Here is an 18,875-nt window from a genome sequence, read left to right on the forward strand (position 1 = left end):
AGTGACTTGGCCTCTCAGGTACCAAGGGGCTGAGTGGGCTGGTGAACGGACAGTGGCTGGATGGCTGCAGCATGACATCTAAGGTCTCCTGGTAACAGCCATGCCGGCTGAAGGCTGGGGAACCCAGCAGGCATCTCAGTGAAGCCGTAGGACCTGCACTGCCCACCCTGATGGGACGAGCTCTAGACTCAGGCTTTTGCTGAACGAGGTTTTGTTATTACTCTCCAACAGGGCAAAGACAGGGAGGCAGGGACTGTCCACATTAAGGGTCCAGGTGAAGTTATCAAATCCCTGGGGTGGGGTGGATTCCTGCAAGAGAGGCACAGGGGAGCCAGTGACTTCACTCCTTGGCCCCCTGCCCAACCTACTGCAGCTCCTCGCTGCCCCAGTGCCCACCTGGCCCTGATGCTCGGAGCTCACCTTCTGGGACCCGGAAGAGCAGCTTTGTCAGCAGGGCATGCAGGGGATACAGCTGCCACAGCCGGGAATACAGCCGCCACAGCAGGGAATACAGCCGCCACAGCCGGGAATACAGCCGCCACAGCCGGGAATACAGCCGCCACAGCCGGGAATACAGCTGCCACAGCCGGGAATACAGCCGCCACAGGTGTTGTTGATGACAAACAGCAGCAGGAGCACTATGACCACTGTGGACAGGACAGGGGTCCAGATAAGGCCCTGGGCCTGGGAGGCTGATGGGGGCCGGGGCTGAGCCGCACTCACCGAAGCCGAAGACAAAGGCGATGGTCCACTTAGAGTGGAAGAGCAGGATCATCCAGTCCATCTCAGCTGGGAAGTCCTGGCTGCCACCTGCTCCAGCGCCCCCCTGCCCCACAGAGGGCCCCTCAGAATCCTGGCTTCACTGGGGCTGCTGCAGGCCAGCCCTTGCACTGTCCTCCCACACCGCCCTCTGGAGCCTCACCCCTACCCTGTCTCTCTCCTGCACCTCTCCTGACCCTGGCCTAGGCAACCCTCTTCCCGCCCGCTCCCTAAAGCAGCCCCATCCCTGGACCCCCACCTGCCTTGGAACTGCCCCAGGTGGCTCCTAGGTCCAGGGAGCACGGATTGCCTCCAGCTTCCAGGTCCACAGGACCTGAGGACTTAGCAACCTGCCCCGCCTCCCACCACTCCCCCAGCACAACCCCGCCCCCCAGGAGCTCAAGCAAGGGCGGGCCCTGTGCCCCACAGCTGTGCTTGCTGCCTCTGAACCTCCGTGAGTGCTGCGGGAGCAGGCAAGAGGCCACAGGCCTGGCGGCCTCTTCACTCTGGGTCACTTTTTCTCAAAAGACCGGAGTAGCAACCTGAAACAGTTTGGCCCTCAGCTGCTGTTACCTTCACAGGTGATAAAAAGATGGTAGTGGGTTGGAGGGATCAGTTCAGTTCAGTAGCTCAGTTGTGTCTGACTCTGCGACCCCATGGACTGCAGCACATCAGGGCTCCCTGTCCATCACCAACTCCCGGAGTTTACCCAAACTCATGTCCATTGCGTTGGTGATACCATCCAACCATACCATCCTCTGTCATCCCCTTCTGCCCTCAATCCTTCCCAGCATCCAGGTCTTTTCCAATGAGTCACTTATTTGCATCAGGTGGTCAAAGTATTGGAGTTTCACCTTCAACATCAGTCCTTCCAGTGAACACCCAGGAATGATCTCCTTTAGGATGGACTCGTTGGATCTCCTTGCAGTCCAAGGGACTCTCAAGAGTCTTCTCCAACACCACAGTTCAAAAGCATCAATTCTTCGGCACTCAGCTTTCTTTACAGTCCAACTCACATCCATACATGACCACTGGAAAAACCATAGCCTTGACTAGACGGACCTTTGTTGGCAAAGTAATGTCTCTGCTTTTTAACATGCTGTCTAGGTTAGTCATAATTTTCCTTCTAAGGAGTAAGCGTCTTTTAATTTCATGTGTTAGAGGGATAGAGGGAGGTAAAAATGGAGACAAAGTGGTGAGGGGAGGGAGAAGCAGTTACCTGTCCACCACCCGTGCCTGAGCAGCTGTCTTGTGCCTGGCGGCACAGCTGTAGCCTCCAGGGTTCTCACCATCCTGACCCTCACAATGACCCCGCAAGATGATAGTTAAGGTCGCTTGCATGAGCTCTCTCCCCAGAAACTGGGGCCTGGGGCCCCTGGCACAGCAGCTGGAGGCAGCTCTCACCACCCTCCTGCCCCCATAGCAGGGGCCAGGCCATGTCAGCACTTGGGACTGGCTGTAAACCAGGTGGGCACACCTGCTTGTCCCTTGGGCTTACAGTCTTGCTGGGAAAACCTGTTGGCTAGCATTAGGCTCTGCCTGACCCTACATGGGTTCACCTTTGTTTACTGCACTTTCACAGATAGTATGTTTTTTTGACAGATTGAAGGTTTGTGCCACCTTGAGTTGAGTGAGTCTTATTGGTAGCATTCTTCCAGCAGCATTTGGAAACTTTCATCGTTACTATATTTGTTAAGGCAATCTGTGATTAGTGATCTTTGATGTTGTTTTGGCATTTTTCAGCAGAGTATTTTTTAGTTAAAATTTGTACATTTAGACACAATGCTGTTGCACACTTAATAGACTACAGTATAGTGCAAACAGCTTTTATGTGCCCTGGGAAACCAAAAAAATCCATGAGAATCATTTTATTGTAGTATTTGCTTTATCGTGAGAGTCCCACTCCAGAATTCTTGCCTGGAGAATCCCATGGACAGAGGAGTCTGGCAGGCTACAATCCATGGGGCTGCAAAACGTCGGACATGACCGAGAGACCTAACGCTTTATCGTAGTGACCTTGAACTGAGAAGAATGCCTGTACGTACATTACCCAGTTTATTCCTCACGGCAGTCCTCAAGTGGGTATATTTGCCAGTCCCCTTTTACAGATGTGTACACTGAGGCCTTGAGAAGTTCACCAGCTAGTTCAGGTCATACATGTAATGTGTTCATTTCCTGTTGTTGCTGTGACATACTACTGTATGCCAACTTAGTGACATAATGCAAGTGTATCATCTTACAGTTCTGGAGATCAAGGTCTAAAATGACTGGGTCGGACGGCTTTCCTCCTGTAGATCCCCCAGGGGAGAATCCATTCCTCGGCTCTTCCAGCTTCTAGAGGCCTCGCACCCCTGTTCCTTGGTTCGTGCCCCATCCCCATCCTCACACCTCTGGCTCTCCCCTTCCTGCCTCCCTCTTATAAGCATCCCTGTGATTGGTCCATAGGATCATCTCCCCATCAAAATCCTTAATCACACCTGCAAAGTCCCTTTTGCCACGTAAGGTAACATATTCAGGAGTTCAGATAAGAATGTCTTTGGGCACCATGATTCTTCCGATCACACCCAACGAGCAGGGAACTCAGAACCCAGACCCAGGCATTCAAACCCTGGAGCCCTTGACCACCATAACAGAGTCTCCTGTGCTGGGATCCTTGTCTTAAACCCTCCATCCCCACCCCTATCCCATTCTGAGATCTCAGATTGGTGTTGCCCAGGAGCGGTAGCTTTGAAATGACTATTCTAGTGCAAAACGGAAGGGATGCAGCCACTGTAGAAACCAGTTTCCTCCGGTTCCTTGAAAAGTTATGCATGGAGTTGTCAGGACCTGACAGTTCCACTCCACTCCACATCCACACAGGAACTTGTATCCAAATGTTCACAGCATCATTTTTCACAGTAGCCCAAAAGTGGAAACACCCCCAAAATATCTGCTAACTGATGAATGAATAAACACGACGTGGTCACTCCATGGGCTTCCCAGGTGTCTCATTGGGTAAAGAATCCGGTGCAATGCAGGAAATGCAGGCAGACTCAAGTTTGATCCCTGGGTCAGGAAAATGCCCTGGAGGAGGGCGTGGCAACTCACTCCAGTATCATTACCCGGACAGAGTATTATTACATGGACAGAGGAGCCTGGCGGGATGCAGTCCTCAGGGTCGCAAAGAGTCAGACACGACTGAAGTGACTGAGCATGCACCCAGGGTCTCTCCATGTAATTGAATATTATTCAGCCCTGGAAAGGAATGAGGCACCAACCAACACACACTACAAAGTGAAGGAACGTTGGAAAGACGGGTCAAAGAAGCCAGACAGAACAGGCCACACCGTACATGATTACATTTATAGGAAATGTCCAGAGGAAGGGAATCCATAGAGACAGAAAGTACTCTTTGCCGAGGTCTAGGGCAGGGGTTGGGGAGGGGTTGCTTAGTGGTGATGGAATTCCCTTTTGGGGTGGTGAACGTGTCATGGAGTTGGATAGGGGTGGTAGCTCTGCAGCATTGTGGATGCAGCAAATACCGCAGATCTGTGCAAGTTGAAATGGCTAGCGGGTAATTTGACGTTCTGTGGATTTTACCTCAATTGAAAAAAAAAAAGCAAGGAGGGGAGGTTAAAAACTGTGGTACCTGCCCACCCCTTGGCCTGGCCAACTGACCCGCTGACCCTCAGTCTTCCTGTCTAGACCTCCAGGTGCTTCATTTGTTTATGCTCATTAAAGAAAATCCGAGGTACTCTTGAGTCATCAAAAGACAAAAAATTACCAGTACAGCCCCCACCCCCCACCAAGATCCAAGCAGAGCGATGATGGGGGAGAGGCCACAGCAGGACACGTTTCTAACTAGTCAGACCCCAGACTGGGGTCCTGTTCCCAGCCCTAACACCCACCCACGTGTGACCGGAGGCCCAGACCCAACCCCTCTCTGTCTCGGTTTCCTCATCTTAAATGGGTGTGTGGAGATCTCCCCCATCGGGCCTCTGGGAGGGTTGAATGCAGTAATTGATACAGATGCTCCCTTGGCACAATGACTGCAGTAGAAAACTCACACTGAATGGCCACGTGTTACTCACCCCACCTGTGCGTGCAATCCCCTCCAGTCTTGGTTCTTTGGATACGCTGGGCTCACCTGCCCTCTGCCCTTTGCTCTGATCACTTTGCCCTCAGCTTTCCCCAGTCCCTGTGGGGCTTCCCTGGTGGCCCAGATGGTAAAGAATCTGCCTGCAATGCAATGTTCGATCCCTGAGTGGGGAAGATCCCCTGGAGAAGGGAATGTCTACCCATTCCTGTATTCTTACCTGGAGAATCCCATGGACAAAGGCACTTGGTGGGCTGCAGTCCATGAGGTCGCAGAGAGACAGACACAACTGAACGGCTAACATTTTTCCCCCAGTCCACAAAGCCCAGTGCCTTGAATGGTCCCTGTGGGCGTCTTCCCACCAGAATCCCACATCACTCACATGTGACACTGCCACAGAAAGTGTTTTCTGGGCAGAAACACCGATTTCCTTATTCCCAGAGGCAGATTCTCTTCCCGTGCCAGGTGGGTCCCCATGTCAGCAGCGCTGTTGGGTCATCCGCACAGATCATCCTCCTCTGTGGGGAGGAGGAGGCCAGGCTCGCCAGGTCCCTCTAGCTGTGGCGTCCGTTGTAGCTTGAGGGAGTTCTCCAGCGGGAGCAGCATTGTGTCCTGGGCAGGCTCTGTCCCAGGCCCCAACCAGCCCCACTCCTGTCCTCCAGGCCCTGAAGGTGACATTTAAGCCTCTGTCTTCAGATGTGTGGACGGTAGGAGAGCAGAAGGCAAGGCAGGCAGGCAGGGACAGAGGCTGCTGGGGCTCCAGACAGTGGAGGCGAGTGGGTCGGGCAGAGGGGCTGAGTCTCAGTGAGAAGAATGGGCACGACAAGCCGCCACCTGCTCCTGTAAATGGGCTGACTGGCACACATCCACGCCTGACCTTCTGCTGTGGCTGCCGTTGCACCGTGACAGTGGAGTCGAAGAGCAGGTGCAACAGAGACCTTCTGATGGGCAGAACTTAAAATCTATCAGTTCAGTTCAGTCGCTTAGTCGTGTCCGACTCTGCAATCCCATGAATCGCAGCACGCCAGGCCTCCCTGTCCATCCCATCTCCCGGGGTTCACCCAGACTCACGTCCATCGAGTCCGTGATGCCATCCAGCTATCTCATCCTCTGTCGTCCCCTTCTCCTCCTGCCCCCAATCCCTCCCAGCATCAGAGTCTTTTCCAATGAGTCAACTCTTTGCATGAGGTGGCCAAAGTACTGGAGTTTCAGCTTTAGCATCATTCCTTCCAAAGAAATCCCAGGGCTGATTTCCTTCAGAATGGACTAGTTGGATCTCCTTGCAGTCCAAGGGACTCTCAAGAGTCTTCTCCAACACCACAGTTCAAAAGCATCAATTCTTCAGCGCTCAGCTTTCTTCACAGTCCAACTCTCACATCCATACATGACCACAGGAAAAACCATAGCCTTGACTAGACAGAACTTAGACGGCAAAGTAATATCTCTGCTTTTGAATATGCTATCTAGGTTGATTATAACTTTTCTTCCAAGGAGTAAGAGTCTTTTAATTTCATGGCTGCAGTCACCATCTGCAGTGATTCTGGAGCCCAAAAAACTATCTGGCTTTTTACAGAAAACATTTGCATACATATGAGACAGAAGATTGCTTGTGGCTTAGAGACTCAGGTGCCAGGAAACAGGCAAGAAAGAACTGAGTGAGACAGACTTATGATGAGAAGGATCTTACTGGGGAGGCATTAGGGAGAGGTGAGGACTGGGGCAAACTGGAGAGCATGTAGCCCATCTAAAGCAGGCAGCGAGAGACTTCCCTGGATGCCCAGTGGTTAGGACCCAGCACTTTCATTGCCAGGACCTGGGTTCAATCCCTGGTCATGGAACTAAGACCCTGCAAGCCATGCAGCATGGCCAATAAATAAATAATAAAGAGGGCAGCTTGAGTCAGCTGTTGGCTGGACCCAGAGTTGCCAGGGATTATAAATCCCTTTGCTGTTCAGTCGCTAAGTCGTATCCGAATCTTTGTGACCCCATGGACTGCAGCACACCAGGCTTCCCTGTCCTTCATACCCCGGAGCTTGCTCAAACTCATGTCCGTTGAGTCGGTGATGTGTCGGTCCATCGGTCAGTGAGATACACCAGAAATCTAGACATTGATGTGAACAAGAAAAGAGACTGTAGGGGTGAGCATGAGGACACAGCTCCCAGTTCTGCCACCTCCTCACTGTGTGACCTTGAACCACTCTCCGGACCCTTATGTAAGCTGGGGCTTCCCAGGTGGCACTAGTGGTAAAGAACCTGCCTGCCTGACAATGCAGGAGACATAAGAGATGAGCATGTTCAGTTCCTGGGTCGGAAAGACCCCCGAAGGAGGGCAAGGCAACCCAATCCTGTGTTCTTACCTGGAGAATCCCATGGACAGAGGAGCGATGGGCTACAGTCCATAGGGCTGCCAAGTCAGACACAACTGAAGCGACTTAACACGCGCAGGTCTAGTAACAACACTTACTCCCGTCCGTGAAGACCATTGACAGGTTAACATCCTAAGGCTTCTAGAACAGTTGTTAACACAGACACAACACAGAGCGTGTTGACAGAATGACACCAGCAATGAACAGGCCAAAGAAAATACACACACAGGTGTGCTTTCTGCTGTCTTCTGGTCACAGGTTTCCTTCCCTGACAGAGTGGTTTAAGGGCATGATCTTGGAAGCCAGAGGAACCGGCGGCAGTCCCGCTGTGCCTCTTACCAGTGACCTTGAGCAAGGGAGTTGCCCCGGGGCCCTGGCTTCCTGTCTGTAGAACCAGGCTGGTGTCATTGTGAGGGTTACAGGGTACTGGCCCATTGTGAGGGTTACAGGGTACTGGCCCAAAAGGGCCCGGAGGCGTGGCTTACCTGTCCCTATCCCCAGCCCCCTGCTGCAGCGGAGCCCTGGGGCAGGGGGTTCAGGGGAAGCAGGTGGAGCTCAGATTCTTCAGTTAACTGTCACCTGTCCCCTCCCCCTCACCACACACACCAGGGTCTGCCAGGACAGGGCAGCCCCTCAAGGCTCCCACAGGGACCCAAGGCCACCAGGTGCCACATGAGGCTGCCTCTCTCTCTCCGTGCCCCCTCCACGGGTCCAGACCCTGGCTTTTGCCAGGCTGGCCACACAGCTGTGGGAGCCTGCCTGGGCCCAGGGTTGGGGAGGGACAGATTCCTGGGGCTGGTGCATCTCAGAAAAGGGATTCAGTCTCCCTTGAGAGGCAACACCTCCAGGCACCCCTTGCCAAGCTCCATGGGCCGTGGGGACTTAGCTGGGTACATAGGTCAGGGGACGTGAAGCGTGGGAATGTCTGGGAGCAGGTCTCAGGAGTCAGGGTTCAGAGATGAGAATTCAGATGGTCCCCCTCTGGAACCCCAGCAACCCCCTTCTCCCCACCCTGACCCAGATGACAGGCATCGTAGTTCCTTGGCCCCATGGACCCCTTGAGGCAGTCCCCCTCGCCCAGTTCATCACGGGCCTCCAGCCCGAGGACCTTCTCCTGCGAGAGGCTTGGTTACGTGGGCATCGAGGCTGTGCTGGACCAACTCAAGATCAAGGCCATGAAGATGGGGTTTGAGTTCAACATCATGGTGGTGGGTGAGTAAGGGGTCGGGGCTCACAGGAGGACTGAGTCACGGACACTACCCTGTGGGCCTGGACGTGTCACCTCTCGGAGCCTCACTCTCCCCATCTGTAAAGTGGTCCTGACAGTTATACCTCAGAGGGGTGTGGTAGGTGGAGAAGTGGGAAATGCTGAGTCATGAAAAGACAAAAATCACCCAAGAAGCCCTGAGTAAACCCAATCAGAACATGAAAAGGGGAGGCTGTGTGTGGCAGGAAGTGGGGACACCCTAGATGGTGGTCCCAGGATTTAATACCCCCCAGTGTGTGACCTGGGCCCCTGACCCCTCGCTGCCTCAGTTTCCTCATGCGATTTAGCACAGTGCCTGCCATCTAGGAGGCTCCCCATGGGTCAGCTGACCTGGAATTGCATTTTTATACATGCAAAATTTGGTAGGTCAAAAGCTACACTTCTCTGACGTCCCTGGTGGTCCAGTGGTTAAGACCCCCCAATGCAAGGGGCCCACCACGTTCCATTCCTGGTTGGGGAACTAAGATCCCAATTGCCACACAGCCAAAAAAGTAAATCAATATTGAAAAAAAAAAGACATTTAAAAAAAGAAAACTACGCTTCTCACAAAATAAACTGGATGCAATGGAACATAAAATGTCAGATGTATAGCACCAACGAAGCATATTTTTCTAAGGAGGGGGCACCCAATAGAAATGTCATGGGAGTCACATCCATAATTTCAAATTTCCTAGTAGCTTCCTTTAAAAAAAGAGAAATGGGAGAGATTGATTTTAATCATCTCTTTTATTTAACCCAATACATTCCAAAAATACTACCATCTTGACATATAATACATAGAAAACATTATTCACAAGATTGTTTGCATTCTTGTTATTATATCAAGTTTGCAAAATATGGTTTATTCCTTTACACTGACAGTACATCTTGGTACAGACTTGTGCGTGACCTTATTGCCGGTAACAATAGCCAAGGGTGGCTCCGACTCTGAATATCGAAGCCCAAAGGACAATTTCAGCTATAGATACAAATGTGCATCCTGCCCTGTGACGTAGGATGTTTCCTACGGCGGGACAAGGTCCATGGAATTGAGAAGCCAGCCCAGCAGGGAGAATGGGCCATCTACAAGTACAGACAGCATGGAGATTGTCGTTTTTCAGTCGCTCAGTCATGTTTGACTCTTTACGACCCCATGGACTGCAGGATGCCTGGCTTCCCTGTCCTTCACTACCTCCCGGAGTTTGCTCACGCTCATGTCCATTGAGTCGGTGATGCCATCCAACCATGTCATCCTCTGTCACTCTCTTCTCCTCCTGCCCTCAATCTTCCCCAGCATCAGGGTCTTTTCCAACAAGTTGGCTCTTTGCATCAGGTGGCCAAAGTATTGGAGCTTCAGCATCAGTCCTTCCAATGAATAGTCAGGGAATATTCAGCATGAGGGAGTCTCACCAAGAGAAGCCAGAGACGAAAGAACATGTGCTGTGTGATTCCCAAGTAGAGCGTGGGTGGGCAGAGCTGCTCCTTGATGGTGCAAGTCAGGAGAGTGGCCGTCCCTGGGGCTGTTAACAGAGATGTGACAGGAGTGGTCTTGGGTAGAACCACATGTTCTGTCTCTTCACCTGGTGCCGCATCTATCAGCTGTTTCATTTGTAAAAAGGCATTGACCTGCCCACCCGCAGAGGAATAGATAAACACAGTGTGGTCTTCCCATCCGGTGGAGTATTATTCAGCCATGAAAAAGTAGGAAGTCATGGTGCATGCTACAGTGTGGATGAGCCTGAAAGCACTATGCTGAGTGGGAGCAACCCGACACAAAAGGACAAGTACTGCGTGATCCCGTTTATATGAAGCACCCAGGGAATTCCCTGGAGGGCCTGTGGTTAGGACTCAGTTTCAGTGACGAGGACGTGGGTTCGAGCCTTGGTTGGGGAAATAAGATCCCACAAGCTGCACAGCATGGCCAGAAGAAAAAGGGGAAAAAAGAAGTATGTACACAATAGGCAAATCCATAGATAGAAAGCAGATTAGTGACTGGGGAGTGTGTGACTAATGAATGCAGCATTTTTGTTGGGTTGATGAAAATGTTTTGGCGCTAGAGAGAGATGGTGTTTGCACAGCACTGTGAACGCACTCAGTGCCCCTGAACTGTACACTTTCAGTGGTTAATATTAGTTTTTATTATATGAGCAAAATAATTTTTATTTATTCATATTTTATATAATCTTATATTTTATTTAAAAATTACGTTTTATTTTGTTTCTGCCTCAATAAAAAATGGGGAAGGCATTGAGCTGGAGACTTAGGACAATACATGCTTTTCTGTGTTTATGTTATACTTAAAAAACGGTTGACTTTCTGAAAGAGTTTATTTGAGAGTTTCAGAAACATGCCTAGCTGTTCTGCCATTGTTGGGGCTCTGTGGTTACTTGCAGGACAGAGCGGGCTGGGCAAGTCCACAATGGTGAACACGCTCTTCAAGTCCAAGATATGGAAGTCCACGATGCCGGGTCTGCGGGTGCCCATGCCCCAGACGCTGCAGCTGCACTCTGTGACTCACGGTGAGTGAGCCCCCCGTCACCCATCCCCACCCCACCCACCCAGGCCCACTCTCTGCCTCTCCACTCTTCCCCACAGTCATCGAGGAGAATGGTGTGAAGCTTAAGCTGACTGTGACCGACACACCTGGCTTTGGGGACCAAATCAACAATGACAAGTGGTGAGTCCTCAGGGGAGGCAGGGAGGGGCAAGCCCTGGCTACCCTGGCCCCCTCCCCTCCAGTCTCCAGGAAACATCAGGCCTGAAGCCACCTGGATATGGCATCTTTGAGGCTCAGTTTATTCACCTGTACAACGGGTGTGTGCAGCCCTCCTCCCAGGATCATGGGGAGTCAAGTATGTAAAGGTCTTAGCTTGATCTTAGCGCTCTGATGAAGGCATCGTTGATGAGTATGGCAAGGCAATAGAAGCCCACACTCCAGAATCAGGACTCCTGGGTTAAACTACTTGCCAGGTGTACCACCTGGGCCTGGCTGCAGATGCTCTCTGAGCCTGGGCGTCCTTTTTGTAACTTGGGGATGATGACATCCCCCGTCCAGAGTTGTTTTAGGCTCTCAAGGAGATGAAACACATTCACACAAGCACCTGGGTGAGGCCTGGGATTCTTCATCCATAGACACCTGGCCTCCACCCCTTCCCCAAGGGACCCCGCTAACCTACACAGCTCTTTTGCTTGAATTGGAAAAAGGCAGTAGCATCCTTCACAGACAGGAGCCTGCATGGGATTCACCCCTACACAGCCTCATGGCGGGTTGCCTTTGTGCAGTGCACAGACTGCACCTGTGTACAGGGAAGCCCTGTAAGGGTAGAACACCCAGAGGACCTGAGGGCTGGTGGGGGGTGCTCCCAGCAAGTTTCTGAGGCTGGGCCATCTTCCGCCCCAGCTGGGACCCCATCCTGGGCTACATCAATGAGCAGTACGAGCGGTACCTGCAAGAGGAGATCCTCATCACCCGCCAGCGGCACATCCCCGACACGCGAGTGCACTGCTGCATATACTTTGTGCCGCCCACTGGGCACTGGTGAGGTGGCTGAGCCAGCGGGCGGAGGAGGAAGGGACCCTGGCGTGGGCGTGGGCTGGCACCCGCTCATCGTGCCTTCACCACCATCGCTGCCCCACCTGAGCAGCCTGAGGCCCCTGGACCTTGAGTTCCTGCAGCGGCTCTGCCGGGCTGTGAACGTGGTGCCCGTGATAGCCCGGGCCGACAGCCTGACCATTGAGGAGCGAGAGGCCTTCAGGCACAGGGTGATCTGGGCGCCTGGGAACAAGTCTGGGGTCAGTGGGTGGGGGTGGAGGGGGCAGAGTTCACCTTAGAGTGGGCTGAGGTCAACTGTGTATGGTCTGCAGATCCAGGATGACCTGAAGACTCACAGCATCGAGGTGTACCCTCAGAAGTCCTTTGACGAGGACATCAATGACAAGATCCTCAACAGCAAGATCCGGGTAGGAGGCCATCTGAGGTGGGGAGGCTGGTGGGACTGTGTCTGGGTGATGTGCTGTCCATTCATTCTTTCCATCTGAAGATTTGTCTCTCTGCAACTTGGGGAAAGTTCATATATTTCTGGCAGACACAAATCTCCACTTGAAAACAAGGTGAGCAAGAAATTGGTCATATCAACAACACCCAGAATGGAAGAAAATGTTCTCAAATGATATATTTGATAAGGGACATGTATCATGAATATAAAAAGAACGGTTACAGATCAACACTAAAAGACAGGTGGGACTTGCCTGGTGGGTCAGTGGTTGAGAATCTGCCTTGCAGTGCATGGGACGTGGGTTCGATCCCTGATCTGGGAAGATTCCACATGCCCCACCCCACCCCCAGGGCAACTAAGCCCGTGCACCACAAGTACTGGGCCCATGAGCTAGAGCCCAGGAGTCACAGATGTTGAGCCCATGAGCCACAGCCACTGAAGCCGGCATGTCCCAGAGCCTGAGCTCTGCAACAAGAGAAGCCACAGCAATCAGAAGCCCGTGCACCACAGCTAGAGAGCAGCCCCTGCTCGCCCCAACTAGAGAAAGCTGGCCCAAAGCAACAAAGACCCAGTGCAGACAAAAATAAATTACCAAAGCAAAGAACTCTTACAAGCCAACAAGAAAAGACAAATAGCTCAATTTAAAAATGGACAAGGAGCTTCCCTGGTGGCTCAGGGGTAAAGAATCTGCCTACCAATGCAGAAGACTCGGGTTCAATCCCTGGTCTGGGAAGATCCCACATACCACGGAGCAAGCCCATGTGCTGCAACTACTGAGTCTGCACTTAAAGCCCGGGAGCCGCAACTACTGAGCCTGAGTACTGCAACTACTGAGCCTGAGTACCACAACTACTGAGCCCAAGTACCACAACTATTGAGCCCAAGTACCACAACTACTGAGCCCAAGTACCACAACTACTGAAGCCTGCTGACCCTAGAGCCTGAGCACCACAAGAGAAGTCCAAATGGACAGAGACTTCCCTCGCCATCCATTGGTTAAGACTCATGCTTCCGATGCAGGGGACGTGGGTTCAACCCCTGGTCAGGGAACAAAGATCCCACAAGACACGGCAAAAGAAAAAGACAATGACAAGTGTTAGTGAGAGTGTGGAGACACCACAACTTTCACACACTGCTTGTGGGAATGTCAAATGGTGCAGCCACTTGGGAAAATAGTCTGGTAGTTCTTCAAAGGTTAAACACTGTTACGATATGGCCCAACAATTCCACTCTCAAAAGAAACGGAAACCTTATGGCATTTTAAGACCAAAAAGAGAAAAAAATAAATGCAAACCTATTTTGATATGAAAACTCGTACACAAATGTTCACATAACAGAACATTTAGAATGATCTGTAACAAAAAGTGGAGACAATCTAAATGTCCGTTAACCTGTGAATGGACAGACAAATGTGGTCTATCCATACAAGGGAATATTCCTTAGGCATCAAACAGAATAAAGTTCTGATAGATTCTACAATGTGGATAAACCTTGAAAACATGGTGTTAAATGAAAGAAGTCAGACACAAACGCCATGTGTTATATGATTCTGTTACATGAAATGTCCAGGATGGGCAAATCTACAGAGATAGAAAATAGATTTGTGCTTCCAGGGGCTGGGAGGTTTACGGGGAGATGGGGAGTGACTGCTAAAGGGTTCAGGCTTTCGTTTGGGGTGATGAAAGCGCCCTGGAGTTAGATTGTGGTGACGGTTACACAATCTTGTGAGTATACTGAACTGAACCTCTAAAGGGAAGAATGTTATAGTGTGTAAATTATATCTCAATAAAGTTGTAGAAAGAAAGAGAGAGAGAAAGAAAGAAAGGGATGGAAGGAAGGAAGGAAATAACTCATATCTTCATTTTCCCTGAAGCAACCGAATTCCACGTCCAAGCCCCAGTCTCCCTGTCCTTGTGGTACATTCAAAGTCAGTCTGTCTTGTTCCTAAAAAGCACCTGGGTGAGGTCTGGGATTCTTTGTCCATAGACACCTGGCCTCCACCGCCTCCCCAAGGGACCCCGCTAACTTACACAGCACTTTTGCTCGGATTAGAAAAAGGCAGGAGCCGCCTCCACAGACAGGAACGTGCATGGGATTCCGCCCTACACAGCCTCGTGGTGGGTTGCCTTTGTGCAGTGCACAAGCTGCACCTCTGTACAAGGAAGCCTTGCTTCCTGTCTGGCCCCCAGTTTCTCCACACAGTCTCTCTTTCCACTCCCCACTGGAGCAATGAACAGTATTTCCTATGAAAGATTCAAAGAGCTTTGACCTTCCACTTTCTGTCCCAAGGCCAGCAAAGACAGCAGCCTGGTCACAATTGGATTAGAACTGGGGGAATAAAGAAAAGTTTTTCAAATTAACCTCTCAATAAATCATCCAGACATATAACATCTGTCGAGGGTCGAATACTGGCTGGTGCATAATAAGTGTGCAACAGAGAGCTATTTTTTAAATATTTATTTATTTGTATGTGGCTGCTCCGGGTCTTAGCTGCCTCATAGGAACTCCTAGTTGTGGTATGTGGGATCTAATTCCCCAGCCAGGCATCAAATCCGGTCCCCTGCGTTGAGAGCTTGGAGTCTCAGCCCATGGACGACCAGGGAAGTCCCCAACACATAGTTATTATTATTAGCATCAATTTATTTCCCATCACAGCCTAATTCTTAGAAATAAAAACAAACCCCCATACTGCACTTGAGAGCCTAATCTCCACTTGCAGCCACGAATGGACTTCCCTAGTAGCTCAGTTGATAAAGAATCTACCTGCAATGAAGGAGACCCCGTTTGACTCCTGGGTTGGAAAGATCTGCTGGAGAAGGGATAGGCTACCCACTCCAGTATTCTTGGGCTTTCCTTGTGGCTCAGCTGGTTAAGAATCCGCCCACAATGCAGGAGACCTGAGTCTCCTGGAAAAGGGAAAGGCTACCCACTTCAGTATTCTGGCCTGGAGAATCCCATGGACTGTAGACTGTAGTCCATGGGATTGCAGAGTCAGACATGACTGAGCGACTTTCATTTTCACTTTCTAGCCATGAACAAGTAAGAAACTAGAATTACCAAAGGGCTTAGAAACTTTTTTTTTGGTAGCAATTTTTTTTTTTTTTGGTGAAGGGCCAGACAATGGTATTTTAGACTTTGCTGCAATTACTCAGCTCTCCCAAAGTAGTATGAAAGCAAAATAGACAAGAGTAGATGAATGGCCAGGGCTGTATGCCCATGAATTTGACTGCTTTGGTCCAGGAGCCATAGGTTGCCAGCCCCTGGCTTACAATGTTCTCTCTCTCTTTCAAATTTCTTTTATTGAAGTATCGTTGATTTACAGTGTTGTGTTAATTTCTGGTTTACAGTAAAATGATTCAGTTACATATATAATTTTCCATTATGGTTAAAGGATATTGAATACAGTTCCTTGTGGTATTCAGTAGGACCTTGTTTTTATATAATAGTTTGCATCTGCTAATCCAAACTCCCACCCCACCCCTCCCCCACCCTCCTTCCCCTTGGTAACCACAGCTCTGCGTTCTACATCTGTGAGTCTGTTTCCTAGGTAGGATCATTTGCATCATATTTTGGATTCCACATATAAGTGATATCACATGGTATTTGTCTTTCTCTTTCCGACTTACTTCATTTAGTATGATACGGCATTGCTTCATTCTTTTTATGCCTGAGCAATATTCCAGTGTGCGTGTGTGAGGAGTGTGTGTGTGTGTATACACACCCCACATCGTCTTTATCCCTTCATCTGTCAAGGGTGTTAAGCTTTTCCACGTCTTGGCTATTGTAAACAGTGCTGCCATGAACGTAGGGGTGTATATATCCTCAAATTATACTGCAAAATTGTCTCCTTTAACCTTATAATAATGGTTAAAAGTGATCGCTTTTCCTGTTTCACAGGTAAGAGATGAGACATGAATGGAATTGACATCACTAACGTACTCTGAGTAACCCTTGGTTTCCAAGACTTGTTCTGCTAAGCCCTTCATCATGCTAAGCCCTTCCCAAATATTCAGAGCCCTGCATCAGTCCTATCGCGTCTCCCACTTTACAGATGAGGAAACCAAAGCACCGATCAGAGTCTGTGCCCTCCGACTTCAGACATCTGTGCTCCTGCCACTTTCTGTCCCCACAAAGGGCAGCATCCTGAGGGTTCATACCTCTCTCTCCACGTCCCCAGTGGGGCCAACCCTCCCATCTTCTCTCCTCCCTGCAGGAGCGGATCCCCTTCGCTGTGGTCGGGGCCGACCGAGAGCACATGGTGAACGGGAGGTGTGTCCTGGGCCGGAAGACGAAGTGGGGCATCATTGAAGGTCAGTTCAGGGACCCTAGGGAGGGCTCAGGGAGAACAGATTGAAAAGCGAGGCTTGGCCTCTTGCCCTTGCCATCCTTACACCCACCAGAGAGCCCGGTGTGGGTTTAAGCCCAGAGCCGGAAAACAGGCAGACCTGGGATCAAGTTCCTTTGTGCTTCTGGGTGGCCCCGGGCAAGCTACCCAACTCTGTCAGTTTCCTCACAGTCAAACGGGTATCATGAAATCGTCAGTCTCATAGGGTGGGTGGAGGGGGAACAACCACCACTTTGCATTGAAACCTGGTACCCAGAAGGCACCCTATTCATTCACCAGAATTTATTGTGGACCTACTATGTGCTGGGTGCACTAGGTGCAGTTCCTGAAGGGATACAGTGAAAGTGGCACCAACAAGGTCCTTGTGCCCACAGAGGTGGCCAGACAAGGACAAGTGGGGACGCACAGAGAATGAAATGTGTGGGGTAGGGGGGGCACCTGAAGGAGCAGAGGAAAGTCCTGTGACTCAACAGCTGTTTATAGGAGCCACCTGTACCAAGGGCTGGGGACACAGCAATGAATGAATGAATGAATGGGAGGTGGGTTAACACAGGGAGAAATGTGGGGAGGGGCAGGCAATGGCAGGGGGTGGGGGGTGCAGCATACAGCAGGCGCTTACTCAATGCTGGCCAAGGGCAGAGCACCAAGCAGAGCGCACACTCAGGGTTTGGTGCCGTGTCTTCCAGTGGAGAACATGGCCCACTGTGAGTTCCCCCTCCTGAGAGACCTGCTCATCCGGTGAGCCAGTGGGAACCTGGGAGGCTGTGGGGGCCCCGGGGGATGCCCACGGCCCACCCCCGCTGACCTGCCACCCATCTCCCAGCTCCCACCTCCAAGACCTGAAGGACATCACCCACAACGTCCACTATGAGAACTACCGCATCATCAGACTGAAAGAAAGCCATGCGCTGCCCCGAGGGCCCGGCTGGGTGAACCTGGCCCCCGGCCCGTCCCCCACCCCCACGGGCACCCGGGCCAGCCCCGGGCCTGCGAAGGTGTGCCGGTGGGCCGAGGACGACTCAGACGAGGATTTCTAAACGAGTGCTGGGTGGCCCCTCAACATGCAGCTGTGTACTCGAGTATGTATTAAAGGTGGACATTGCTTTTTATGAAAAGCTGTGCTTTGAAAACAAAAGGCATTTTGTAAATGACTTCTTTGATCTATCCTCCAATAAAAGTATGGTTCTTTCTAAAGTAACAGTGTGAGACCGCAGGCCTTCGGGAGTCTTGAAGTCCTGGGAGGGCCTGTCTTGGACAACCAGCCCCCTCTTCTGCCCAGAACCAGGGTCAAGGTCCAGATCAGGCGCTGCCCTCAGTCACAATGCCTCCCTCCCGCACAGGCATCATAAGATGTGACCTGGAGCAAGTTGTTTCTTCTGGTGGGCCTCAGTTTCCTCATCTACAAAATGGGGATGACACTATCCCCACACTACAGTGCTGCTGTGCAGATAAAACGAAATGACTCAGGGAATGTGGCTGCCACCTAGGAGAAACAGTTCTCAGAGGCAACAGGATAGAACATATCACCAGTTCAGGGAAGAGGCTGTGCCCCATAGGATGTGTGAGCACTTACTGGGGCTCTTGGGATCCCTGCAAAGGAAATGGACTTCACCGAAGTCCTCATGGTACACCTGAGCTCTCCCAGGGCACAGGCAGTGGGGAGCACCAGAAAGTGACCCTGGGACCCTGGTGTCCCAGCTGCTGGTCTGAGCACTCCTCATCACCGGGGCAATCTTTCCTGGGGGGAGGGGAAGGTATTCCAAGTGTTACTGAAAGAAGAGATGCATCCAGCTGCTTACCACTCAAAAGCCAATACCAGCCAGGCAGATGGAAAGGAAAGTGTGCTTTATTTCAGATGCCAGTAACTGGGGCTGGGGGAGGGCGGATGTCTGTCCAAAGGCTGACTCTCCCCACCCCACCCCACCCACTGGCCTCCAGTGGGATATGAGCTTTTATAGACAGATTGGAGGGGGCTACATGCAGAAACATCAGTCAGCTCTGACAGTCATCTTCAAATTGGTCACTGGTGGTCTGACCAGCATCACCTTGGTTCTTTAGGTACAGTTAATCTTCAGTTTCAGGGTCCATT

The 18,875-nt window shown here is 51.2% G+C and overlaps 1 protein-coding gene across 2 annotated transcripts; it reads left to right on the forward strand.

The window, feature by feature from the left end:
• The first annotated feature begins 8,249 nt into the window (after nt 1-8,249).
• Nucleotides 8,250-17,823, forward strand: SEPTIN12 (septin 12). 2 transcript variants are annotated; one of them, XM_068968334.1, is made up of 9 exons: nt 8,250-8,412; nt 10,840-10,965; nt 11,042-11,123; nt 11,847-11,984; nt 12,091-12,208; nt 12,311-12,406; nt 16,655-16,751; nt 17,473-17,524; nt 17,610-17,823. In XM_068968334.1, the coding sequence occupies exons 1-9, from the start codon at nt 8,250-8,252 to the stop codon at nt 17,821-17,823; spliced, it is 1,086 nt and encodes a 361-aa protein (XP_068824435.1). The 2 variants fall into 2 exon arrangements, with proteins under 2 accessions (XP_068824435.1, XP_068824436.1); XM_068968335.1 differs by lacking the exon at nt 11,847-11,984.
• Nucleotides 17,824-18,875: the final 1,052 nt, after the last annotated feature.

The sequence above is a fragment of the Capricornis sumatraensis genome, chromosome 3 (assembly GCF_032405125.1).
Source record: "Capricornis sumatraensis isolate serow.1 chromosome 3, serow.2, whole genome shotgun sequence".
In the NCBI taxonomy this organism is placed as follows: domain Eukaryota; kingdom Metazoa; phylum Chordata; class Mammalia; order Artiodactyla; family Bovidae; genus Capricornis; species Capricornis sumatraensis.